Genomic DNA, 27,332 nt, shown 5'->3' on the forward strand with positions numbered 1-27,332 from the left:
AGTCTGGGCGACAGAGTGAGACTCCAACTCAAAAAAAAAAAAAGAAAGAAAGAAAGAGAAAAAGGCTGTGCAACCACATGTAACTTTTTGTATAAATAAAAGTTCTGTTGACTTCCTCTTTCCCATTGAGGGCAAGTTCTCTCTCTCCCGGATTATGGAGCCAGCCTCCTAACTACAACCACAGCACAACCCTCAGACCACACTCCACCAACACCCAGCATGCTCTCTAAAACATGACCCTCCTCCAAGCATCCTCCAGTGGCTTCCTGCTGCTCTCAGGTTTAAGGTCCTGTTCCTAAGCCCTCCTTCCAGAAGACTTCACAAATGGCTCTGGGTACCATCCAGCATCCAGCAACATTTCTTAAGATACCTCCTCTACCCTCCTCCCTCACACTGTGACTCTAGGCATACTGATCACTCAAAAACATGTGGTACATATACATGATGGAATATTACACAGCCATAAAGAAGGACAAACACAAAGACTTCGCAGCAACTTGGATGGATTTAGAGTCGATCATACTCAGTGATCTATCACAAAAACAAAGAACAGAGTACCACACGCTCTCACTCATAAGCGGACCTTGAACAATTATCATAATACTATAAGAAAGGGATTGGCAGTAGTGGGAAAATGCCAGGGGAGGGGGCATGGGATTGGAAGTTGCTAAGGGAGGAGGGGCACATCTCATCAACAAGGGTACCTACATAATCAATATTTGTATACCTAACCCTGAATCAGACCCCACAGCTTAAAAAAAAATAAAAATAAAAAAAACTTCAAACTCCTCCATCAACTCCATTAAATACTGTGCCACTGTGTCTGTTCCCCCAGACTTTTTTGACAGTAAACTACATAAGAACAGGAAAAGGGTCTGCATTTTTCATAGAAAAATTCAATAAATATTGTTTGACTGGCTAGTAACCACACATGATCACAGATAGAAAGAAAAGTCAAACTCACAAAGTAAACTCAATTAATATAAATTATCTGGATATAGATCAGGGTCAGTCAACTATGGCCTGCAAGCCAAATCTGTTCAGCTTCCTGAGTTTGTAAGTAAAGTTTTACTAAACACAGTCAGGTTTATTCATTGCATATTGTCCGTGGCTGCTTTTATACTACATTGGCGGAGTCAAGCAGTTGTGGCAGATGCTAAAATATTTACGAAAACCTAAAATGTTTTCTATCTGGTTTTTTACAGAAAAATCTTGCCAACTTTCAATCTAGACAATAAGAGATAATAGAAAGAGAATGTATTTTTCAGATTCCAAAGTCCAGTGAAAATTTGGAGGGAAAAAACCCTCTAAGCTTCAGATGGGATGATGCTTTCTCAGTACAAGGTATCTTTGCTTTGCCATAGATTCCCAATTCTGTTCTTCTCCTGTCTCTTGAGATAAAGGGAAAGACGCTACAAAAAATACAAGTCACATCAGCAGAACTAATTAATATTCAGTGCATCCCCAGGAGAAGGGTAAGAAAAGAAAATCTAACAGAAAAGTTGGGCTGAGTCATCCATTTTAATAAAAGTCCATCATACAAATTCAAAATGAATTCTGAGTCACCCAATGCTGTTTGCCAAATGGGTAATAAAAGTACCAGTGTGAAAGCTAAAATGAAGATCTGAAGCAGATTAATCCTCTTGAACAAGGAAAAATAAATCATGAAGAAGTATGTCATTGCCTTAAAAAGCGTGATTGTCATGAATGTGTTTTTTAAATTCACTTTTCTCACCTTCAATTAACTTTATTTGAAAATCCACAGAGGTATTGACTGGTAGCATTTCCTCTGAGCTCAGAAAACTTCATGGTAAGAGAAATAACAAAAATTACCACTCTACCTTTGCAACAATATTCTTGAATTGAGCCTAACCGGAGGAAAAAAAATCACCTTTATTTATTTACTTTATTTGCCATCTGAAATAAAATACACAAACAGCAGCACATGTTAGAAATTTACCAAATAGCCTATCAGATCACAAAAATGAAGTAATCTCAAAATATGCTTTAAACATAATATCCAAGTTTGCTTTAAAATGCATATGCTTAAACACACATGCACACCAATTAGTACAGGAGCCAGCCAGGTAACTGGGACAAGTTACTATAAATTGTGGAGATTTAAAAAAAGTAATAAAGTCCTTTTTTAAATGATGGAGTTCAGAGAAATATCAATTTTTAAAATTATATGTTAAAAGTCTTCTACTTCACACTGAAGTACCTGCCTACAAACATGGGGGACAAAATCTGACCCATCACACAATCAATTAAAGAAAAGTTATTAATACAGAGCAATTAAAAAAGACACCCAATAAGAACATAGCCTTCAAAGAAAGAAATCGAGTCAGAACTTAATAAATATCCACTATTATATTTTTTCATGAAATAAACTTCTTGCATAACTGAAAATAAGACTGGATGAAAAAAATACCCCTTGGAGACAAAAGAATAGTGAGCATTTTTCTTCCTGTTTATACATATTGATTGTTTCTGTCAATAATGTTACTTCATGAGAATTATCCAACTGAGAAAATCAAGCATAGTCCAGGTGGTAGAGTTCCTTAAAAGAGAAAGTAATGCTGTGTAGCAAACCAGTCTCTAGTCCTTTTTAGATTCTCACTTTCTTAGGAGTTCTAGATGAAATAGAGGTCCTCATTCTTAAGGTGTTACAGAAAGCAGTACCTTTCATTCTTTCATGCCACATTATCTATCAAGTATGCCAGACACCCATACAAAGAGCTAAGTAAGTGAATCACATATCAATATTTGAGTGTCAAACTCAAGACAGTACCAGGGAATGCATGGAGCCAGTACAGAATGATCATAAATATAATACCAGTAAGAATGTCAGAATCACCTCCACAATGTACCGTTTCCCTCCTCATAGCTTTTCCTGTTCTCTCCAAGTCCATTCCACTCCATCCAGCAAGATGTGGGGGAGTCTGGGCTGGGAAAAGAATGTGGCAATTACAGCCATAAAATCAAGAGTAGTACATGGACTAAGAAAGGGAGATGGTAGCAATAAGCCCAGAAACAGAGATCCAATTCTCGGAATCATTCATTAATTCTGAAGCAAATCCATATTTCATCCCATCCTCTATCTTCTCTCTGTCCAAGTGTTTTTAAGATTATCAAACATAGGTAACCCTTGATAATTCAGGGCAATTCACATTAGAGATTCTCAATTCTTCCTCACTTCAGTCATCATGGCTTTCCTTACAGTCCTCTTTTTCACAAAATCAAGGCATATTTGTTGAATGTCTATGCCACATTATGTAATAGGAACTTGAAAGACAACGATTAAAAATAATAATCACTAATAACCTGGCATTTATGATGTGCCAGGCACCATGCTAAATGTTTTATAAATTAATCTCATTTAACATTCAAAACAACCCCAGAGGTAGACATTATATATTATTACACATGAAAATTTGTAATATGACCTTGGGTAAATGTTCCTCTTTTTTTTTGGTCAGGGTCTCTCACTTTGTCACCCCGTCTGAAGTACAGTGGCACTATCACAGCTTACGACAGCCTTGACCACGTGGGCTCAGGTGATTCTTCCGCCTCGGCCTCCCAAGTAGCTGAAACTACAGGCATGCATCACTATGCCCGGCTAATTTTTTTCATCTTTGGAAGAGATGAGGTCTTGCTACGTTGCCCAGACTGGTCTCAAACTCCTGGACTCAAGTGATCCTCCCACCTCAGCTTCCCAAAGTTCTCGGATTATAGGTGTGAGCTACTCTACCTGGCCTCTAGCTTCTTAAATAGATAGAAGAAATGGAATTAGAATTCAGTCTAGGACTAGAGTGCACTCCTTACCACTCTGCGGAGACCTCTCAGATAAACATAGGGACACAGTCTTACACTGGTCAAGGAGATACCTATACACAAAATTTAATTTACATTTGGGCACTAGAGGGTAAATTGCCAATCACAATGCACATAACAAGTCCTTGAGAGAAAATGCAGACTTAGATGGTTAAAGGTGTTTGAGAGGGAGTGGCATCGAATTCTGAATAGCGTCCTAGGAAAACAAGTAGAACCTAATTGGGAAATAACAGTTGGGAGCAAAAGCCAGTAGTACCCACAAAGCCCCAGAGGTAAGAGAAAGCATAGACCAGGAAATCCAAAGTCAGTTCAGCATGGCCAAAGACCGAGTTTGGAGCAGTAGAAAGGGAAGGTGGTCATGAGCTGCAGAAGCAGGAAAGTGTTGAGAGGCAGAAGGAAGACCTGGGAGGCCAAATAATTTGGACTTTTTTCTGACAAAGAAACCATTAAAGACCTTCTGTAGAAAAATGATACGATTCTATGTACATCACTGGGTTTCTCAACCGTGGCACTACAGACATCTTGTATTGGATAGCTCTTTGTTGGGGAAAGATGGAGATGTCCTTGTGTGCTGTGGGATGCCTGGCAGCACTTCTGGCTTCTACCCACTAGATACTAGCTGCACCCTTCCTCCTACTGTGACAACCAAAAATGTCTTCAGAAATTGCCAGATGTCCCCTTTAGGACAACATGTCTCTGAACTGAGAGCCACTAGACCAGACTGAGGAGACTGGACTAGAGACAAATAACCGGTAAACTTAAGAAGATAATGAAAAGGCTAATGCAATCACCCAATCAAGGGGTGACTGAATCCTAAAGGTGGTTTCCCCAATTTCCCCTCATACAACATCTAGCCCTCTATACCACCTAGAGAATATTCCAAGCCCACCTGTGCAAAACCCTCTCAAAGTTTATTTTTTTAAAAGATGGGGTCTGTTTCATCCAACTGGAGTGCAGTGGTACGATCATAGCTCACTGCAGCCTTGAACTTCTGGTTCAAGTGATTCCCCTGCCTCATTCTCTCTAGTAACTAGGACTACAAGTGTGTGACACTACTCCTGGATTTTTTTCTTTTTTGTAGAGACTGGGTCTCACTATGTTGCCCTGGCTGAGCTCAAACTCCTGGCCTCAAGCAAACCTACCACCTCGGCCTCCCAAAAAACTAGAATTACAGGTATGAGCCATCATGCCCTCTCTACCTTTGAAGCCCATGTCATCCAGTAGAGTCATCATCATATATTCTGTGTCATCATCATCTATCCCTCCTCATCACAAACATTTACAGATATCCTTGGTATAGCCTTCACTTGTCAAGTTTTCTATCATATGGTTCTGGGTCTGCTTCTCATTGCTGACTCTTTCACACCAAGAGCTTCTCAATCTAATGACAATGAGCATTTTCCTCCACCATGGCTGGACTTTGGAATTGGTAGAACACTTCCCCTTCTGAAATCTGAAATACCAACAGCCTTTCCTCTGGCCACAATCTCCAATGAATCCATCCTCTCTAAATTCTCACTGTACCTATTTATTCTCCACTGTCCTTTAAGAACTTTAATCTTTTGATTTATTGACTTTCTTTTAATTTTACAGATTTACTCGCTCATGCTTTCAGCAGATAAACTAAATGCCATCAATATCAGTTCCCTTGCCCTCCATGAACTGCCACCATGCTGTCCCAAAGAATCACAAATTCTAGCTGTTTGAAAGAGAATGGCCCTCCTCCCTGAATCCTATTCCCTCTTTGGTATTCTGTCTCTTAGTAGAGTATCCCAGGGATGCAAATCAGAAGCCCCCAAAAGTCATTTACTCCACTCCCTACATCCAATCTAATGGCAAGTCCTGTCAAGTCTAAATCCTAAATGTCTAAATACTCCCTATATCTGTCTCTTTCTATCCCCACTGCCTCTGTTTCTGTTTAGGCACTTTTCTGATCACCCAGATCTCAATTTCTGTTTAATTTTTTTCAATCTCTTCTCCACTCTGCCACCAGCATGATATATTATAAATGCCAATTGGTTTATGGCTTAACTACTCAAAAGTATTCAAACACATCCAGGGGTGACATATATGTCTTTATTTACATGTCTGGCCTCCTTTCCACTCAGCATTCTCTCAATTTACACTCCAGAAATACTTAGAAGTGGTGCTCATCTGCATCTCCATGCCTCTCCGTGCTACCTATTATACAGACTTCTCCTTCTGTGGCTGCTCTCTGCAGCAAACTGCTACTCATCCCCAAGTCTTGCCCCAAGTATTGCCTCCAGAGCTACCAAGGAGATCCAGTTTATCCTTCCCCTTTGCTTCTCCTACTGTAAATACCTCCACTGGGACCTTAAACATGATTATGACCCTGTAATGATGGTTGACATACATTGAACATTTACAATATTCCTGCAATGTGCAAAATACTTTATACAAGTAAGTATAATAACTAATACATAAGTATAATAATCAATAACTACAATAAGTATAAATAATAACTATACAAGATAAATACCTTATTTGTATAAAGCATTTTATATACTTTCCTCACACTCAAAAACTATTATATTATCCCCAATTTACATAGGAAGAAGCAAACTTTGAGAAATTAAGTCATCTACCTAAGTTTGCACAGTAAGTGGAAAATCCAGAAGAGTTTGACTAGAGAGCATCCCTCAATCACTAAGCTCCAATAGTTTGTTTGTGTGTCTTATTTCTTTAAATTGGACTAGAAGTCAATTTAGAGGCTTTCTTTTCTTCTTTGTGTCCCTAGTAACTGGGTTGGAGCTGATAAAAACAAATGGAAGTAATAATTAAATATCAAGAACAGGATCTAAATTAGAAGAGAAAGAGTTGAAGGAATTACATGAAATAACAAGAATGGGTTGAAAAATCAAAGATATTGAGAATATAGGAAAAGAAGTCATGTTTCTCCTCCCTAAAAAGAATAGTGAAGCCAGGCATGGTGGCTCATGCCTGAAATCTTAGCACTTTGGGAGCCAGACATGAGAGGACTGCCTGAGCCCAGGAGTTCGAGACAACCTGAGCAACTTTGAGAGAACTTGTCTCTATAATAAATCAAAGAATCAGTGGGTTGTGCAGTGCAATAGATGCACAGAGTCAATGTTTTCCAATTTTTAGAGTAAACCTAGAAATAAAACATTACTCTTAAAAGTATACCTTGCTGGGCGTGGCGGCTTATCTGTAATCCCAGAACTTTGGGAGGTGGAGGCAAGAGGATTGCCCGAGCCCAGAGGTTTGAGACCAACCTGGGGAACTTGGTGAGACCACATCTCTACAATAAATCAAAAAATTAGACAGGCATGGTGGCATTTACTTGTGGTTCCAGATACTTGGAAGGCTGAGGTGGAGGGATCACCTGAACCTAACAGGTCGAGGCTTCAGTGGCCATGAGCATGCCACTGCACTCCTGCCCGGGTGGCAGAGTGAGACTCTTACTCAAAAAAAATTTTTTTAAATGCATATATATAAATAACACTCTAAAAATAAAAGTACATCTGGTAGAAGCTGGGAGGTAAATGGAACACAGACGAAGTGAAGGCAAAGGTAGAAGCACTAATAGTCTAATTTTCCAAGGAGGATGGGGCAGTAAGAGTTGATGAAGTTGATCTGAAGTTGATGAAGCAACAGCAAACAATCAAAAGCATTTTTTAAAGTTCAAAGAAGAATTATTAAAGGGAAACTAGAAATAGCGATGTTAACTATATCAGAAGGAACAAGGAAAGGCAAGGAAGAGATATAAGTGAGCCAAGACTTCACCTGTGAAAGCCAAAAGGCAAGAGCAATGTCACTAATCACATTCATGGGTGTAAAATACCACAAGTCAATACAACTAATCTAAATTTTGGTAAATAATATCTTACATTTTATTAGTGATGTCTATGTTGAGATTAGAGATACATCTGCAAGGAAATATCAGCTAAAATAATTTTAAAAGCTGGCCTAAAGTATTAAGAATCATTTCAATACCACCTTGAAAATAAAAATAACTTTCTGAGAGTGGATACTGTGCACAATAATAATTTAAAAATAAATATACAGCAAAAAATATATATACATATGTGCGTATATTCCTTAGAGACAAAAGATGCATCAAGGCCTTTATTGCGTCTCAGGAAAAGATTTGTATGGACTTGACTAAATAGAATCTAAGTAGTCTTCCTGCTTTGAAAAAAATGAATTCAAATACATATAATCATTTCTGTTTGTCCATTTAAGTCTTTTTTTCTGTCAATGAGTACATTTCATTAGTTTTCTGGCAGTAGCCACTATTGGTTTTTTATTAATGACTTGTATTTCAACAGTTTCAAGATATTGTTTCTTGTATTTCTTTCTTTTTTTTTTTTTTTTCCTTTTTTCTTTTTGAGTTGAAATCTCATGCTGTCACCCAGCCTGGAATGCACTGGCATGCTCATGGCCACCGCAGCCTCAACCTGCTGGGCTCAGGTAAGTCTTCCGCCTCAGTCTCCCAAGTAGCTGGAATCACAGGTATATACCATCACACCTGGCAAATTTTTTTTATTTGTCATAGAGATGAGGTCTCACCAAGTTGCTCAGACTGGTCTCAAGCCCTTGGGCTCAGGCAATCCTCTTGCCTCCGCCTCCCAAAGTTCTGGGATTACAGGCATGAGCCAAAGGGCCCAGTTTCTTGTATTTCTTTTAAACCTGAATTTTCATGCCTTCCTTGTCTTAAGTCTAGCTTCCCTTGTACACTCAGCCAAACTTAACCATTGGACTCTTACCCATCTGGTAAGCATGGAGATCATGGCATATTTAGCAAAATCAGCAGCCCTGCCAAACCCAGATAAGTCCAGCATCCAAAAACACGCATCTAAAAATATTCCACTACACAAACATTTAAGATACGTTCATGGAGGATTAAACAGATATAACTACCTACTCCTGCAAAAATGTTTGGGCCAGGTAAACTTGCTTAGCTCCTAGTAATATAAACAGATAATACAATATCTGCCATAGTTATGATTAAAGAAATCCTAGAAAAGCTTGTTAATGGATAATCAACAATTATGTAAGAAAAGTGTGGTTGGCTGGAAAACAGCTGCTGATAAATATGACCCAGAAAAAGGGATCTCATGAATAAAGGCACGAGAGAGATGACTAGACCAGCTTCCAAAAAATTAAGAAGACTTTTCTCAGGTCACAAAAATAGATCACGATCTGCAACTCAAAAGTATAACCTACTAAGCAGCAAGCATTCATAGTATCCCTGTCTTCTCTTGCTAGTTTTGGAATAAGTCTAGCTTAGAATTCTATTTGAGATTTAAAAAAAAAAAAAGCAAAAAAGGAAGCAAACAACAAATATGAGGATTCAGGAGAAAAACAAAAATCTGGTAGTTTCTGTTCCAGATCAGTAATGGAAATAGAAAGAGATAACAGGACAATGTCATGAGGTCCTTAAAGGAGCTCGATTTTTATTTTTGTTTTATGAAAGCTGATCCTACCAGTTTGATGTTTGAAAAAATTTTAAGTATTATGACTCCAATTTTGATCAACTAGTAAAGTCAGTGTCACTCCACTCAGCAAGAAGCAAAAGCTAACGTCGTCAGGTAATAAGTCAGGTATTCGTTTTGAAAATAATTGGATTTTTATTCAAGAAAAGTACTCGTATATGAGCACAAGTCTGATCCTCACAACTTCATTCTCCTAAAATGGACCTGATTTTTCTCTCTCAGTAAACGACATAACCCTCCACCCAGCTACTCTAAACCAAGATGCCATCCTTGACTTCCTCATCCTCCCCCTTGTCCTCATGCCTGACCCACCAGAACTCTCACCAGCTCTACCTCTAGAATTCACCCCAACCTGCTGACTCTTTTCCATCTTCCTCACCAGCCTCCTATCCCAAGCTACCACCACCATCTCTCACTCAACTACTGCGATAACCCGCCTGCTGCTCCTGTTTCTACTTCTGTCCCTGCACTCTATTATTCAATGACCAGGCCGGGTAACCCACCTGTAATACAAAGCAAATATGTTCTTCCCCTGCATAAAGTCTCCCAAAAACTCTTAATTAAAACAAACCACAACAAAAATCCACATTCCTTCCATGGTTTTCAAGACCCTGTCTGTTATGGTGCCTGAGACCTTTCAGACCTCATCTCACTAAGCTTTAGTTGCACATAGGTCACACTGTGCTCCTACAAGGCCCTTTGTACTTACCCCATGAGCTGCCTGGAATGACTTTCCCTCTGACCTTGTCTCATGGGTCCCCAGAGTGGCTCCCATTGGCATGCATCCTACCCCATGCCATTAATTCTTTCATATTATTCAAGTTTTCCTTCATAGCACTTACTAGAATCTGATAAAAATTAATGAACTTATGTTTTTATTTATTTATTTATTTTATTTATTTTATTTTATTTTTTTAGTTGGAGTCTCACTCTGTCGCCCAGATTGGAGTGCAGTGGCCGCTCCCGGCCACCGCATTCTTGACCTGCTGGGCTCCAGAGATCCTTCCACCTCAGCCCTCCAAGTAGCCAGAATTACAGGCATGCACTACCACACCCAGTTGATTTTTTGATTTATTGTAGAGATGAGGTCTTGCTGCCCAGGCGGGTCTCGAACCCGCGGGCTCAGGCAATCCACTCACCTCAGCCTCCCAAAGGCGCGGGATTACAGGCTGAGCCACCGAGCCTGGCTTGTTCTTTTTTTTAAATATTTGTCTCTCCACAACTTGAGTTGGATACATATTTTAAGAGAACACATTCTTTTGTTCATGAATGTATCTCTCAAGCCTAAAACATGACCTGGCATGTGAAATGTATTTGGTAAACACTTGTAAAAGAATTAACAGAATCCCTCAAAGCCATTTTCATTTTTAAAAGTTCTTGAAATCTTAAACAAATTAAAACATGAAATATTTTCTATGCCAGCATCTTTCCTGGGGGTCTAGTGATTAGGATCCAGCATTCTCATATTTTCTATACCACTCTTATAAAGTAAAATCCCAGACCCTAAGAATGAGTAAAATAACATGGGGCTCAAATCAGAAGGGTCAACTGAAGTAGGTTAATCCATAAACTGCATCAGTAAGAGCCCCAAATCCAAAACCTTGAATGCTCTAACTACATGTGTAAGTGCAGAAGTGAGAAGGGAGAGGGGAGGAAAAGCAGACGCTGTTAGGGAAGGGAACAAACTGCCATCGGGGTAGGAGGAGGAGCAGCTATGAGCTTATTCCCACAGGGTGTTCTGTCTCAAAAGGCAACTGACCTCAAGAGAATTGTTGACTAGAAGTGCTCCCAACAGCTGTTTTCTGGAAGTCAGCAGAGAGACTCATTATCAGAAATTTCTCTCCCCGTACATTCTACCCTATCCCCCACTGACACCTCAGTCCTCATAACCCCCTGAATTGTTGTATCCTTACCCTCTCTGGGTTTTGAAGAAACTCCTTGACTATGTATCCAATAAATGTACAGTTCTGTTATTGAATTGCTATTTAAATACATGGAATAATGTTTTTTTAAGCAAACACCTTTCATGTCTTCTTGCTTTTCTATGCATTTTGGGAGTTTGGGAGAGGGAGAGGAGTGAGAAGAAAAATAGTTCAGGGTCAATGAATAAAGTAAGAAGAAAATGCAATCACATTAATTTGAAAGAAATACATTCCCCATTCTGAGAAAATTCCTTCATACAATATTAAGGGATTTTATTTATTTGCTGTTTGCTTTTCACTGTCTATGCCACAGCCAGTTGCCCTCCAAAACAAGACAGGAAGAGTTTCTCCAACACAAAGATAGAGAAAGGTGAGGTAAAAGAAACAGCCAGGAAGAAATAGAGGCGGGGTGCAGCAGCTTACGTCTGAAATCCCAGCACTTAGGGAGGCCAAGGTAAGAGGATTGTTTGAGCCCAGGAGTTCAAGACTAGCCAAGACAACATAGCGAGACTTCATCTCTACAAAAAATCAAAATCAAAAAATTAGCCAGGGATGGTGGCACATGCCTTTAGTCCCAGGTACTCGAGAGGCAGAAGCAGAAGGATCTCCTGAGCCCAGGAAGTCGAGGCTGCAATGAACATGGCCCTCCAGCCTGGGAGGCACAGTGAGACCCTGTCTCAACCAATCAATCAATAATATTACCCTACTCTTTTCAGTTCATTTCATTGTCACATTGATTAACTGACAAAACTTACTTCTGGACTTTAAGGGAAGAAATTGCTTAACTTGGGAATAGTTTTAATCAAAAGCAACTAATAGGCCCGGCTAGTATCTGCTTTAGCCTATGCTATATTTATGATGATTCCAATTTGCCAAACTGATATATTTTCTAGAACTCAGATCTACAACATTTACCCTACTATTGTTCTAGGGTTCTGTCTCTACAATAACACAGACCTCTCATAGAGGAGAAATGTAGGACAAAATTTAAATTATCCAATTCTTCCCACAGGAGGAAAAAAATCTACCTAGCAGTCACTAGCTGTCACATCTGTTTTTTTTGTTTGTTTGTTTTTTTTTTAGTTGCAGCAGGAAAAAGTGTAAATAGACAAATCTCAAGAAATAAGCTTCAGAAGTCACATCACAACCTGGGAAATTTCCTTTCAGATGGGAAGTACCAAGAAGATTGCAGAATATTTTGTGTGATATATTTTCCTGATACTGAAAGGAAATAAAGGAAGACTGTGCCAAGTCATAATGGGTAAAAAAGAGGGGAAAAAAAAAAAAGAAACCAAGCAAGTATAGGCACTCTATCATTTATTATCATATCCTGGCCTCAGCCAGGGCTCATTTTCATCGTCTTTTAAAACTGACAAGACGGTGCAGTTGGCAGCAACAAAACAAAGTAACTACTCCTTATGGGTGAAAACCCATTACCCTCAAATACAAATCCTGGGCTCTGCACAAGTGAGCCAACCTGTCCTCTAGTTTTCTTATGAGAATTTTATGTATGAGAATTCTCATATATCTGGGTTCTGGATGCATATCTGTCACAACCAGTGCTTCACATGTACCACAGACCTGAGAAAAATGAGTAATACTCTAGCTTGAAAATGATAATCCAGCTGTGCTGATATCCATTATGAATTTGAATACACCTTTTGAATTACTGTCCCACGGTATGAACACTCTTGGTGAATGGGAACCAGGGAAGGAATCAGACAGTGCTGCTTCATGTCAATACTTTGAACACAAATGAGTAAGAAACACACTGAAATAGCATTCTAGGGCCCATGGAAACCTGCAGCCCACTGGGAAGGACACCCATGCTTTACAGAGCTGCTTCCAAAGGAATGCCTGCGACCAGAAAGGTCAAAATACTGACTTACAGTCGCTTTAAATCATCACTGATTAGAGCAGGCTGGAGAACTATCGAGTGGTCATCTGTTAAGAAAAGGAGGGCTGGCAAATGTATATAACACAAGTTAAAAAAAAAAAAGCAGCCAGGCTCAGTGGCTCAGCCTGTAATCCCGCGCCTTTGGGAGGCTGAGGTGAGTGGATTGCCTGAGCCCGCGGGTTCGAGACCCGCCTGGGCAGCAAGACCTCATCTCTACAATAAATCAAAAAATCAACTGGGTGTGGTAGCGCATGCCTGTAATTCTGGCTACTTGGAGGGCTGAGGTGGAAGGATCTCTGGAGCCCAGCAGGCCGAGGCTGCGGTGGCCGGGAGCGGCCACTACACTCCAATCTGGACGACAGAGTGAGACTCCAACTCAAAAAAAAAAAAAAGCATGGAAACAGGCACACTGAGCTATTGAGTGGTGAAGGAAAGGAAAGCTTGCATTCCATGCTGTTTTTACATTTTAGGGTGACCGGGCAGCTACACATCACAGTTGCTATTTCGACGGCAAACCCTCCTCCCAGACAGAAGTGCATTCTCCTACTTACGTCAAACGGAGCAGAGCTTGATTGCGCGTTCTGGTGACACGGTTCCCTGAAGCAGTCACTAAAAGGAAGGAGAAGACCCATGGCGATGATCCGTGAGCAAAACTTCTCTGCTTCTTCTGGAGGCCCGTTTTCCTGCTGGCTGAACAACTTCTCCAGCAGAGTCCTCCCTGAGGATGAAACAGAGTCATTAGGAGGGAGCGCTGGAGGAGCACCTGGTTGGAAACTCTCCCAGAGGAGGGAGGCCTGGTAAACACTGCCAGCAAGCAACACTGCTGTTTCCAAGGCTACTCACCGTGCAAAAAGAAGCCTATCCAACTTAAGGAAGCTCTACAGTCTGACATTGGAGATGCCATAGGAAAGGGCAGATCTGGTTTGCTCTCTCATCCCCTCAGATACCTCCTGCCTCAAAAGAGAATGGGCCAAGTTATGAACTGGAGAGCTTTCATCTAAGAAGACCCCAACTCTTTTGGATTTTTTTTTTTTAGAGGCAGAGTCTCATTATGCTGCCCAGGCTGGTCTTGGACTCCCAGCCTCAAGCAATCCTACTCCCTCTGCCTCCCAAGTAGCTGGAACTACAGGCATCTGCCACTACAACTCCCAGTTCCGTTTTAGATTTAACCGGTAAATCCAAATGGGATTCAAATTTGGATCCAAAAGAGTAAGTCCTTTTGGATTTAATTGTGACTAGTTCTCTAAGGAAGCAGTTAACCCAACATGCCACCATTTGGGCTCAGAAATGTCCGCAACTGATATTCACAGTCTCAGGCATGGTGATGGGAAGGGGACAGGGAATGAAGAGACAGAGAATGAGAAGACAGGGAGGCAGGCAGAGGCACCAACTCATAAGAAGGAAAGAGAACTTTCCAGCAAAAAAGAAAAGTCACCCAGGAAAGAAAAAAAAAATGACAGAAACTCAAAATTTTCTCAGATGCTCCCAGGGTAGCTCCATAACCCTAGGATGGGCCAAACTTAGATTTTTTAAGTTATTTTCCTATTTAAAGTCATTTTCCTATTAAAAAAAAAAAAGCAGGCACAATGAGAAGATACTGGTCCTCCTAGTCCAGGGATTCTCAATCTTGGTTATACCTGAGGATCACCTGAGGAGGATAGAACTGTGGGAAGTGGCAACTAGCCATCAGTATTCTATTGGTCACCAGTTGGTTCTAATGTGAGTCAGGGTTGAGAGCCTTGGGTGTAGTCCCTAATCTGTTTCTGACACTACTGGCTCTCTAAACTCAGAAGTTTGTATATCTTGCTTCCACATTCATAAACTGTGGCAGAGGATACAGAAAATCTCTAGGGTCCCTTAGAAGGGACAACTAACTGTTCCTTAGTTCTTATCCGGCTGCTTCCTCTCCCTCTAATTAGCAGATTTTTTCTTTGAATTTAGATCAACATTTTATCCAGAAAAGCCTTCAGTGTGATCCCTTTTCCTACTCTTTTGGAACCTTTCAGAGCTCCTTTTGTGCAATTAATGGTTTTGCTTAATTGGTGGCACAATCACTTGTTTAGTGTCTTCCTCCCTCACTGAAACATAAATTTGCAAACGGCCAGCAAATGTCTTGCAAACCTAGCCACTTGCACAGAACTATACAATAAATACATTTTTAGGACTTCAGGAATGGATGCCATGTGATGATTCTGTGACAGATTCATTCACATCATGGTCAGAATTGGAAATGAAATATCCCTCTGTATTGTCAAACGTTTTCTGTAAAGGGCTAAATAGTAAACATGTTAGACTTTGTAAGGTCCCTGACGCATATTTTCCCCTGGTTTGGATTGGTTTTGAAAAACTTTGAAAATGTAAAAAATCATTTTTAGCTCAGGGCTGTGCAAAACCAGACCAAGACTCTACTTCGGTTACGACAAATACACTTCAAGTATATAGATGTTCAATTCTATCAGGATGCCAATCATGCCATTTCCATGCCACTTCCTATGTATGTCTGTAAAACAACACTAATCTCAAAGTCTGCCTCTGATATTTGGAGTGACAAAGCACAGCAAAAGAGGCCTTTCTATTTTCTCTATCCCCTTGGGCCACTAGAGAATCTTCTACAGTCTCTCAGGACTTTTTTTTAAGGAAAAATAAAGGATGTTTCCCCTATAGAACTTCAGTTTGTCTGCACCTAACTGGAACTGAATACCTAGGATGTGGCATCCCTCAATTCTCAAGTAATTAATTATCATAACAGCATACCCATTATACGCATCTTACAGAATGACTGGAAATAGCCCTAAAACGAACACATTCTTTCCTACCACTCAGATACTGTGTGTGACAGAGAATAAGAGGAATGGGATCTTGCCTGTTGGATGAGAGTAGATGTGTGTGTGCATATCAAGCAAAACATTATCAAAGGTTACAAAACAATGTGGAAGAGAGCGAAGTGTGACCCGCTGAAATGCCAGTTCTACAATAAGCCCTAAGTCCTTAATCCAGGGTTTCTCTGCCACAACACTATTAACATCTTGGGCCAGGTATTTCTGTATTAGGGGGCAGGGGGCCATCCTGGGCATTTAGCAGCATCCCTGGCTGCTAACACTAGATGCCAGGAGCACAAGCACCCCACGCCTAGTTGTAACAGCCAAAAATGTCTCCAGACATTGCTCAATGTCCTGAGGTGGGGGAAAGCAAAATAACCCAAGGTTGAGAATCCTTGACCTAATCTCTCTAAACGGAGCTTCACCTCCTTGCATTAACAATAACCTGCGCCTCTGGGAGGCTGAGGTGAGTGGATTGCCTGAGCCTGCGGGTTCGAGACCCGCCTGGGCAGGCGAGACCTCATCTCTACAATAAATCAAAAAAAAAGCTGGGCGTGGTAGCGCGCACCTGTAGTTCCAGCTACTTGGAAGGCTGAGGTGGAAGAATCACCGGAGCCCAGCAGGTCGAGGCTGCGGTGGCCAGGAGCGGCGGCTGCACTCCAGTCTGGGCGAGAGAGTGAGACTCCAACTCAAACAAACAAACAAAAAAACAACAACCTGGCTGCCCCTTGAGAATTTCCTTATCCTGCCGTCCTCGTCAAATCCCAAATATTTGAGGGACAAGAAACGGGAAAGTTCCTTGATCCTCACAGATACGTTCAAATGATTTATTATCCTTCAAAACCATAAGCTCCTTTAAGAACTCCTGCCCCTGGCTAGACTCCTACTACCTCCCTCTTTCCTGACACCCACTCACTTTCAGTCATACCCTCGCCCCACGATCCACGGAACAGTTCACCTCCTGACTCACTGTCCTACTTTCCACCTGACTCTTCTCATCATTCACAGTGATTCTGACGTCTGCACTGAGAGCAAACCAACACTCAAGTGGATACCTCACCTGAGACCAGGATTCCTTGCCCGCAGTCAGTATTTCCTCCTCCCTAAAATAGCGACACATTCTCGTGGCACATCCTCAAACTGGCCACTATCAGAAACTGTACCACCTCCAGGAAAATCTGTTTCAAAGCTTACTCCAAACACTACAGTGGCTTCCCACCGCCCTCAGAGTAAAATCAAACTCCTCACCGCAGTGCAGAAGGCCCCTCCCACCTCCCTCCACTCTTTCTCACTCCTCTCTTGTCCACCCTCCTCCTCCTCCTCCTCCTCCTCCAGGACGCTGAGCTCACTCTCACCTCAGAAGCTTTTGCACTAGGACACTCTTCCTCCCTCAGCTATTTCAGAGACTCCCTCACTCCTTCATCTCATTCAGGTCTCTGCTCAGTTGTCACTTCCACTGAGAAAACTTCTTGATGGCCCCTTCTAAAATAGCAGTCCCGTCACTCTTGCTTCTGTTATTCACCTTATTCTTCGGAGAGCTTAGCCCTTGAACTTAAATAAGTCTGTGGTCTGTCTCCTACTCATGGAGTGAAAACGCCATTCCAGCAGATCCTGCTGTTTGTTTACAACCTTTTACCCAAGAGAGCCTGGCAAAGAGTGGATGATCAATTAACGTCTTGATCATCAGTGAATCCATCTATGTACAAAAGCCTGGATAGAATAGCTCATTCCTGATCCCTAACATCTACCCTTTAAGTGCTTACTCTAGAACCCCTGCTAAAGCTCCACCTACCACACTGACCTTGAATCAGTTGTCCCTACTCCTGTTGTGCAATTCATCACCCTGCCCTGTCTCACCCTTCCTTCCTTCCAGGTCAAATTCCATGTTCTACCACTATAATGAATGACTTCACATGCTCAGCCACCTCATCCCTCTCTCCCTCCAGCACGCTTGCCTGGTAAAAACCACAGCTCTTTCAGTCTTGCCATCCACATTCTCTTTGCCCACATCTGAGCAACTGAACACTGTAATAGAAAGACACACATGTGTTGCCTGTCTTCAATTTACATTCACAGCTACACACATCAGTGAAGCCCAACACTGCTCGGCATTATCATCCAAACCTCTACTTTCAAATACAACGTTTACACAGTCTCCTCTCCTCCTGGAAGTATCTGAGGCAAAAACACAGATACACAAAAATGCCTACACTTGTTTTATTTGTCATCTTCCTCACGGTGGAAATCGGCCGTGTTACAGAGAGGAGGTTCTTTCCCTTGTGTTCTGGATCAATGTCTTGTTGCATGCTCAGGATAACACTTCTTCAGTCATTCCTTCTCTCTGCTGAAATATGAACACTTCCTTCTTTGCTGGACATTCACAGTATCACACAAAGATGCTCTAAGAATATATAGGCCAAGCACAGTGGCTCACACCTATAATCCCAGCATTTTTCTAGGCCAAAGTGGGAGGACTGCTTAGGGTTAGGAGTTTCAGGCCAACCTGGGCAACATAGTGAAGTTTCATCTCTACAAAAATAAAAATAAAAATTAGCTGAGGTGGAAGGATCACTTGAGTCCAGGAGGTTGAGGCTACGACAAGCTATGATGATGTCACTGCACTCCAGCCTGGGTGACAGAGTGAAACCCTGGCTTAAAAAAATAAATAAAACAAATAAGCCCTCCCTTGAGTCCACATCACTCCCCACTCCCAGCCACTGTCCCATTTCTTGGCTTCTCCTCACATCAAAACTATTAGCTGGAATTACCTATGCTTGCTGCCTCTGTCTCCTCATTCCTGGCTCAGCCTGTTCTAACTTGACTTTCATCCCCACAATGTCACAGAAACAGGCAGCCAACATGGTACTCTGATAGCATTTCTGTTTCCTTCACTGTTTACTCATTCCTACGTGATGATTAAATGAGATAATGTATAAAGTACTTAGCATTCTTCCTGGTACAATAATATATGAATTATTAATAGGAACAAAATTTAAAGAAACTAAAATATCCAATAAACCATAGTTTAAAAAAATAAAAGGTAGTTTTATACACATGAGGTTGCCTATACAGTCACAAAAATCATGTTATTACACGAAAAAATGCTCACTATCACTAATCATCAGAGAGATGCAAATTAAAACCACAATGAAATATCATCTTACACCAGTCAGAACAGGTATTATTAAAAGTCAAAGAATAAGAAATGTTGGCAAGGATGCAGAAAAAAGGGAGCACTTATATACTGTTAGTAGGAACATAAACTAGTTCAACCTTTAAGGCAAACAATATGGAGATTTCTCAAAGAATTAAAATAGAACTACCATTCAACCCAGCAATTCCACTACTGGGCACCTACCCAAAGGAAAAGAAAGCATTATATAAAAAAGACCTGCACTCAGATGTGCATCACAGCCTATTCACAATAGCAAAGTCATAGAACCAACCTAAGTACCCATCAGTTGGTGACTGGATTTTTAAAATTTGGTATGCAAACACACCATGGAACACTACACTGCCTCAAAAAAATAAGAATGAAATCATGTCCTTTGAGCAACATGGATGGAGTTGGAGGCCATTATCCTAAGTGAACTAACCCAGAGACAGAAAACCAAACACTGGCCAGTCACAGTGGCTCATGCCTGTAATCCCAACACTTTGGGAGGCTGAGGCAGGAGGATTGCTTGAGCCCAGGAGGTCGAGATCAGCCTGAACAACATAGCAAGACCTTAGTCTCTACCAAAAAAAAATTAAAAAATTAGCTGGGCATGGTGGCATGCATCTGTAGTCCCAGCTATTTTGGAGACTAAGGCAAAAGGATCACCTGAGTCCAAGAGGTTGGGGCTGTGGCGAGCCGTGATCATTGTTGCCACTGGACTCCAGCCTGGATAACAGAGTGAGACACTGCCTCAAAAAAAAAAAAAAAAAAAAAGAAAGAAAGAAAGAAAGGAAAGTCATGCATAATGAACATTTGTATACCTAGCCCTGAATTGTACTTTAAAATAAAAAAAATTAAAAGTTAAAAAAAAGCCAAATAATACACATTCTTACTTATAAGTGGAAGATAAATAATAGATACACATGGACATAATGATGAAAATAATAAATACTGAAGATTCCAAAAGGGATAAGGGGGTGAGAGTTAAAAAATTACCTGTTGGGTACAATGTTCACTATTCGGGTAACGGGTATACGAGAAGACCAATTCCCACCAGTATGTAATATACCCATGAAACAAACATGCATATGCACCCTTAAATATAAAATTTTTAAAAAGAAACTAGAAAAAAATCATGTTGTTCCAAAAAGAATAACCTAATTGATGTATACATATTAAATATATTAAAAGGAATAATAAAAATATGGCCAGGCATGTTGGCTCATACCTGTAATCCCAGTACTTTGGGAGGCCAGGGCAGGAGGATTGCTTGAGCCCAGGAGTTCAAGACTAGCCTAAGCAACATAATAAGACCTCATCTCTACCAAATAATAATAACAATAATGATAATTAAACATTAGGTATCCCTAGAGAATGCTAAGGTGCTAATCATCACTGATAATAAAGAATAGGAAATAATGAAGCACTTATGCTGCTTTTCCACTATGAGCTGTATTTCAGGGAAATAAAACATGCCTACTGAATAAAGAAAAGTTTTCAACACAGAAGAATGACAGCCAAAAAGTGCAAAAGAAAAAGACGGAATTAGAAAACAATAATTTTGCAATCCCTAATGAAATAATGGGCTCATTTAATGAATAGTAAGTGAGTGGAAAACTGATTAGAGAAAAGGTCAATTGAAACACTTGCAAAGAAGGGATCAAGTTGTCATCCCCAAACCCAGAGATCATTCACAGCTTCAAAACAACTGAGAAAGTCAGAGTGAGCCCCTGCTGTGAAGGATTACAAAGTGCACTACACCCCCCCATCAAGTTCTGTGCTGTTCCCAACCCCTGAGAACAAAAGAGAGGAGACTATAGCATGAATCAAATCAGGTGTTAGACTGCATCTGACTTCCATTCTAGGGTATCAGAGAGTTCTGAGAAATAGACTAGCTGCCAGGCACTATTAAACAACAAATTCTATTTGCATTCAAGATAAATAATGGCATTGTGGTGTAACCAAGTATCTCAGCCTAAAAATGCATTTTAAGGTTTTTCTTTTCACTTTCTTAATCTAACATCTTGAAATAAATTCTAGAAACTCCTTTTCTCCCTTTATCTACCAGATATTCCTCCGAAACATGCAAGCTTATCTGACATTGTGCTTGCTTAGAAAACCCAGGGACTAATCTTAAAACAGCTTGACTGCAGGATCTTCCCACTTAGGAGGGAGTTAGGAGACAGTTGATCCATAATCTGACTGCAGCTGAGATAACACCAACCAGACTGACGCCTGGGAGGACCACCACCCAAGAAAAGCCATCAGAATCAGGCACACCATGAGTCATACCCACATGTTTCCCCATACCAACTTTCCCTTTTCAAGCCCTCAGCCTAAAAATCTGAAATGGTTTCCCTAAGGCATGAGCCTGGCCATTTCCCATCTGATGGCTTTTGGAATAAAATCGCCTTTCTTTCACTTATTTGCGTAAGTGGCAGGGGATGGGAGTAAAGAAAGGAATGAATAAAACTATTATAGCATTGATAACTCTGATGACTACTGAAACTGAGTGATGGTTATATGGGGATTCATTGTACTTTTCCTGTGTGTATGTTCAATTTTCAGAATAAAACATCTTAAATCATGCTATTATAAAGATTTAATGACACAGTCAAATGTGACAGAAATAACACATAAAAAACTCAAGTGTGTAAATCTAAACAAGGCATGTTTCTGATTGTGCAAAAAACAAGAGATAGGAATTCAGTTTATTAAGGAGTCAAAATCACCATGGTGGAAATATGAAAAGGTTTTTTGTTTTTTTCCAGGACTTATACTTCATCTGGACTATACTGAACTCCCTCTCTGTCCAAGGAATGTTATTTCAAGACTACATCAAGGGAAGTAGACAGAGACATGAACTTCTATTTCTCTTCCCGCAATTGGTATTTGAGGATTTAATCAGTACGTACGTACCTAAGAAATCAAAAGTCTTGAATCTAAATGGGGGAAAGTGGGCTGGCTTGAAGCCTTCTTTTTCTTTTTCTTTTCTTTTTTTTAGAAAGGTAGATTTATTAAAGGAAAGATATGTTGTGAAGGGTACAACAGACAGGACAACAGCAAGAGGGTCTGGTGTCTGCTGCCTCCTGAAGTCTTCTACACACAACCACAATTCTTAATTGTACAAACTGACTGGTTAGGACCAGGAACTAGAGGCTCTCAGGTTCCCCTGGCACCCCCTTCCATATCCACGACCACAAAGACACAAAATTCAAGGCATTCCTCATCCTGGTCCCTCACTCTACTTCTTGCTCAAAGTGCTGTTTCTAAACCAGACAGGTCTATTACACCAACAAATGAAAATAACTGGCCCTAGATGAAGCGTAACTTTCCTAAGTATCCAGCTGCCTTCATTTTACTTCATATTTGCATTCATTTATTGAATCCACCACATTTACTGAACTCTTACACTTTGCAAAACAGCTCAAAGTCACCTTGCCAAAAACCTATTTGCTGAATGCACAACTCACAAAACACTGCCAGTGGATAGCAGTCATTTCCAGCAAGGGCTGGTGCCTGCTAAGAGGTCAGTCGCCAGGGCCAAGACCACAGGGTCAGCCTGGAAGGCCCCTGAGGAGCACATACTGTCCCAGGGTTACTTCTCAGGGAAACACAAAAGGAGTCAGGTATAAAGGAAGACCTAAGTTCCACCACTGCCCAGGGAACACACTCCTAGCAGCCATAACAACACTAAAACATGAGAAAATTCTCAAAAGCCAGTAAAATCATTTATATAGCACAGATTGCTATACACTTTATAAGTATATAAAAAATAGTTTCTGTGGTCGAGCATGGTGGATCACACCTGGAATCCCAGTACATTGCAAGGCCAAGGCTGCAGGATTGCTTGAGTTCAGGAGTTAGAGACCAGTCTGGACAACATAGTGAGGTCTCATCTCTACAGAAAAATTAGCCAGACGTGGTGATGCATGTCTGTAGTCTCAGCTACTAGAAAGATTGAGATGAAAGGATCACCTGAGCCCAGGAAGTTGAGGCTGCGATGAGCTATGATTGTGCCATTACTCTAGCCTGGGTGACAGAGTGAGAATTCAACTCAAAAACAAACAAACAAAAACTAGCTTGTGGTGAATTTATAACTGTATAAAGACAAAGGCAGGAGAGGGATAAAGTTTCTCAGACTCTCTCCTTTTCTTCTCCTCCCTCCCTCCACCCAAATAAAAGACCTAGTGGGAGGGGTCATCTTTCTGTCCTTCAAACCAAGCCTCTAATTTCATTTTCTTAATTAGAAAATGCAGGCCCAGGGATATCAGGTATCTTGTTCCAGATCACACTATCTTTATCTAGTAAAGACCCATCTCATTATCACACACATTTCTTATTATACATCTAATATATAACCTGTAGAAATCCAGAAGAACACAACCATGGGTAATTATTTTATTCCAGTGTAGAAAGGTGCTCCTTAATTTCTGCCCGTTCTTTTTCACTTAAAACACATGGAATCCATCACTAGATTTCATGAAGAGCATCCAGGTGAAAACATGTCATGTAGCAGTTATGAGCTTAAGCCATGGAAGACACTACCCAGATTCCCATCTCAGTGCTCCCATATTGCTAGGCATGGCCTTAGACAATCTACTCAACCTCTCTTAAGCCAGTTTCCTCATCTATAAGTTGGAAATAATCATCCTTATTACTTCCTAGGATTGCTGTGAGAATTAAATGAAACCATTTTTTTTTTGGTAACAGGCTTAACAGAGTACCCAATGTGTTATTGATTATTATTAAGATATAATTCCTACACTCTATACTTGTAAATGTGATACAAATTTGGTATAACACTTAAAAGAAGGAAATCATAAGTTGGTTCTAAAAGCATTTGAAAAAGAATGATACTAAGTAAGGCAATTATAGATTAAAATATCCTCATCAAGTTTATATATAATATATAATATAAATTATATGTACTATTAATATTATAATTATTAATATATAAATGTTTATATACATATTCAGCAGACTTTAACAACAAAGTCATATTTAAGACCCTGCTTGCTAGAATTTCTAACCTTGGTTAAAAAAAAAAGCTTGCATTAATTGTTTTTACTATATTTATTAAATTCACATTAAAAATAATATCCATTAAATGACAGCCAGGGAACTTATTAATCATTAGTGTTCTCATACTATTTCTGCACTACTCCCCTATCCCCCTCCCACATATACTTCCACACCACAGTTAATAAAAGTAAAGCATGTGGAATCAGCTTTGCAGTCATACAATAGTGACAAATACTCCTCTTACCTTGAGGAGCAAAAGTCTCAAGGCTAGATAAACACAGAAAGAGCAGCTAGGGGTAAGTCAGAGAACAATTTACCATCAAAACAAATTCTGCCATCTTCTTGCAAAACGAAGAAGCAAAATAATCAGTCCTTGCACTAGAGTTTGATTGGGCCTGGATCAGTGATACTATAAAAAGCAGAAAATAAGCCGGGCTCGGTGGCTCAGCCTGTAATCCCGCGCCTTTGGGAGGCTGAGGTGAGTGAATTAACTGAGCCCGCGGGTTCGAGACCCGCCTGGGTAGCGAGACCTCATCTCTACAATAAATCAAAAAAATCAGCTGGGCGTGGTGGCGCATGCCTGTAATTCCGGCTACTCGGAAGGCTGAGGTGGAAGGATCGCCGGAGCCCAGCAGGCCGAGGCTGCGGTGGCCGGGAGCGGCCACTGCACTCCAGTCTGGGCGACAGAGTGAGACTCCAACTCAAAAAAAAAAAAAAAAAAAAAAAGCAGAAAATATTTTATTTGGACAGAACTGTACCATGCAAAGCACATTTCCACCTCTACTGTCAGCTCTGTGAAGTACACAGCAAGAATTTATTATCATAATTTCAAAGAAACTAACTGAAGAATGAAAACGTTCTAGAATCTGCCCAAGGTCATAAGACAGGAAGTGGCAGTGCCAAAAGTGGACTCATACTCCACTCTCCTAATTTTTATTCCAGAGATCTTCTACTTCTGAGTCAGCCAGCAACTCTGGGAAAAGCTTCTGACCAACTTTCTGCATTAAGATATAAAAGAAACAGACCGTGCGGTCTGCTCCCCACAGGGGCTAACAACCTAGTTACAGAGACCAAAGCCCAAAAAGGAACATTTGTAAAGCAGTCTGTTTGGAATACACTGCATTAATTAAACATCCTTAGTGGAACTGGGGAGAGAAAAGGGCAAAGACAAGCTATAACCAAGCACTTAGGAGTCCATCATATGCCAAAGAATGTCCTAGCCCCACCAGAGGACAGAATCATGAAAAAACATGCTCCCTGCTCTTAGCAATCATAATACAATATGATGATATAGGTGGTACACTCTTGTAGATGAGATGCAGGGTATGGATTCCTAACTGCTGACAGCATAGAGCAGGAAGAGTCTCTGTTCTTTCCTCATCTGCCTGAGCAAAGTGTCCTAACAGGATTAGAAACTTTCAATACAGAACCTTCCCATGGGGATAATGGTTTTTTCCCCCCTAGTCTTAACAGTGCATGTAACTTTTCTGTTTTTATTGATCCCAAATACTAATAAATTTTTTGTCATTATTAAGATCAAATTACTCAGTAACTATCCACTACTTTTAATCCTTGGTATTTGGGAGCCAGAAGAATTCTTGGAGATCATTTAGCTAAACCCCTAACTTTGTCTGTAAAGAAATCAAGTCCCAAATATTTAAGTTATATGTCTAAGGTTATACATTCAGGAGGGTTAAGTCTAAGTTTTATGCTGAGTTTTATAGCCTATAATAGCATTCACTTTTTTTTTTTTTGGTAGAAATGGGGTCTTGCTGTGTTGCCCAGGCTGGTCTCTAACTCCTGGCCTCAAGTGGTTCCCCCACCCCTGCTCTGGGATTACAGGTAAGAGCCACTGCACCTGGCCTAAAATTCTTTTTTTTTTTTTTTTTTTACCTGAGGCTGGGGTCTCACTCTCTTGCCCAAACTGGCACACAGTGACACGATCACAGCTCACCACAGCCTTGACCTACTGGGCTCAGGCAATCCTCCTGCCTCAGCCTCCCAAGTAGCTGAGACTATAGGCATGTGCCACCACACTCGGCTAATTTTTTTATTTTTTGTAGAGATGAGGTCATGTTATGTTGCCTAGGCTGGTGTTGAATTCCTGGGCTCCAGTGATCCTCTTGCTTCGGCCTCCCAAAGTACTGGGATCACAGGCATGAGCCACCATGCCCAGCCTAGCACTCACTTTTACTCAACTATTTTAAACTTTTTTTTAACAGCCTACAATTATGTCATTGATATTTTTTCCTTTTGTGTATTTTTTAATGGTTGAAGGATGAACAAGAAAGTGGCTGCATTTTGAAAGATCTCAACATAGAGTTCTATTTCTGCTAGGCAACTATATCTTAGGCAAAATGAGAATTAAAACAAATGCCATGCCATGTCATGTTGAAATTTTCTCTGATCTTATAACTCAGACATATCCATCTAGTAAACTTCCCCTGAAGTCCCATGCTATCTATCAACTGAAATAACCGAAGGTTAAATAAGGTTCTTGACAAGTAAATTTATTAATAGCCATTAATGATCATTGTTTAAGTTTATGATGTCACTGAATACAGAGATATCACATATCATAATCTCACATACTGATGACCTATACTGACTAAATAAGAAAAAACAAAAGGAGGGGAAATTACGATCAAATAGAAATTAACATGTCTAGTTTTAGTTCCAAAACGCTGCAAGTTTTGCAGTAAGATGAAGTATCTAGGATTGTCTCAAAAAAAAAAGAAGACAAACACGAAATCCCATGGTTAGGCAAATCATTAAAAAAAACAAGTCACAAAACACATGAGGATAGTGAACTCCCTGCCCTCACCTACAAAAAAGATGACCGCAACTCATGAACGGATTCAGACCGACAAAAAGAAGAGTGAAACTCTACTCCCCCAGAGTGATCAGAACTCACTGAACCTGTGTACACCTTTGATTTAGACATTTACAGGAAGATCACTTCCTGTCTGAGTCCTTGAGGTAAGTGCCTACAATGTGTCTTCATAAGTGTTTTGAAAAAGTTGGCTGTTCTCTGTGGTGAACTGAGATGCATATTGGATACATTTATATTACCTGACACTGAGAATATTGAGAAAGGGAGTAAATAATGTGTTCCCCATCAATGATAGCAAGTACATCACACTGAGACAGAACATTCAGGAAGGGACTGTACAGAAAGTCCTCTGATGAAAGTTACTGCAC

The 27,332-nt window shown here is 40.4% G+C and overlaps 1 protein-coding gene across 1 annotated transcript in view; it reads right to left on the reverse strand.

Annotated features, from left to right (window-relative positions):
* The window catches only part of LOC103253009 (formin-2-like), a gene marked incomplete at both ends in the record, with an annotated part of 107,595 nt that overhangs the window by 64,640 nt on the left and 15,623 nt on the right, over positions 1–27,332 (reverse strand). The window contains one exon of the mRNA XM_021709361.1: positions 13,682–13,848. Within this exon, the coding sequence (XP_021565036.1) occupies positions 13,682–13,848 (167 nt within the window). The remainder of the gene's footprint in view (positions 1–13,681; positions 13,849–27,332) is intronic.

The sequence above is a fragment of the Carlito syrichta genome, unplaced genomic scaffold (assembly GCF_000164805.1).
Source record: "Carlito syrichta isolate Samal-C Ts95f unplaced genomic scaffold, Tarsius_syrichta-2.0.1 Scaffold191071, whole genome shotgun sequence".
In the NCBI taxonomy this organism is placed as follows: domain Eukaryota; kingdom Metazoa; phylum Chordata; class Mammalia; order Primates; family Tarsiidae; genus Carlito; species Carlito syrichta.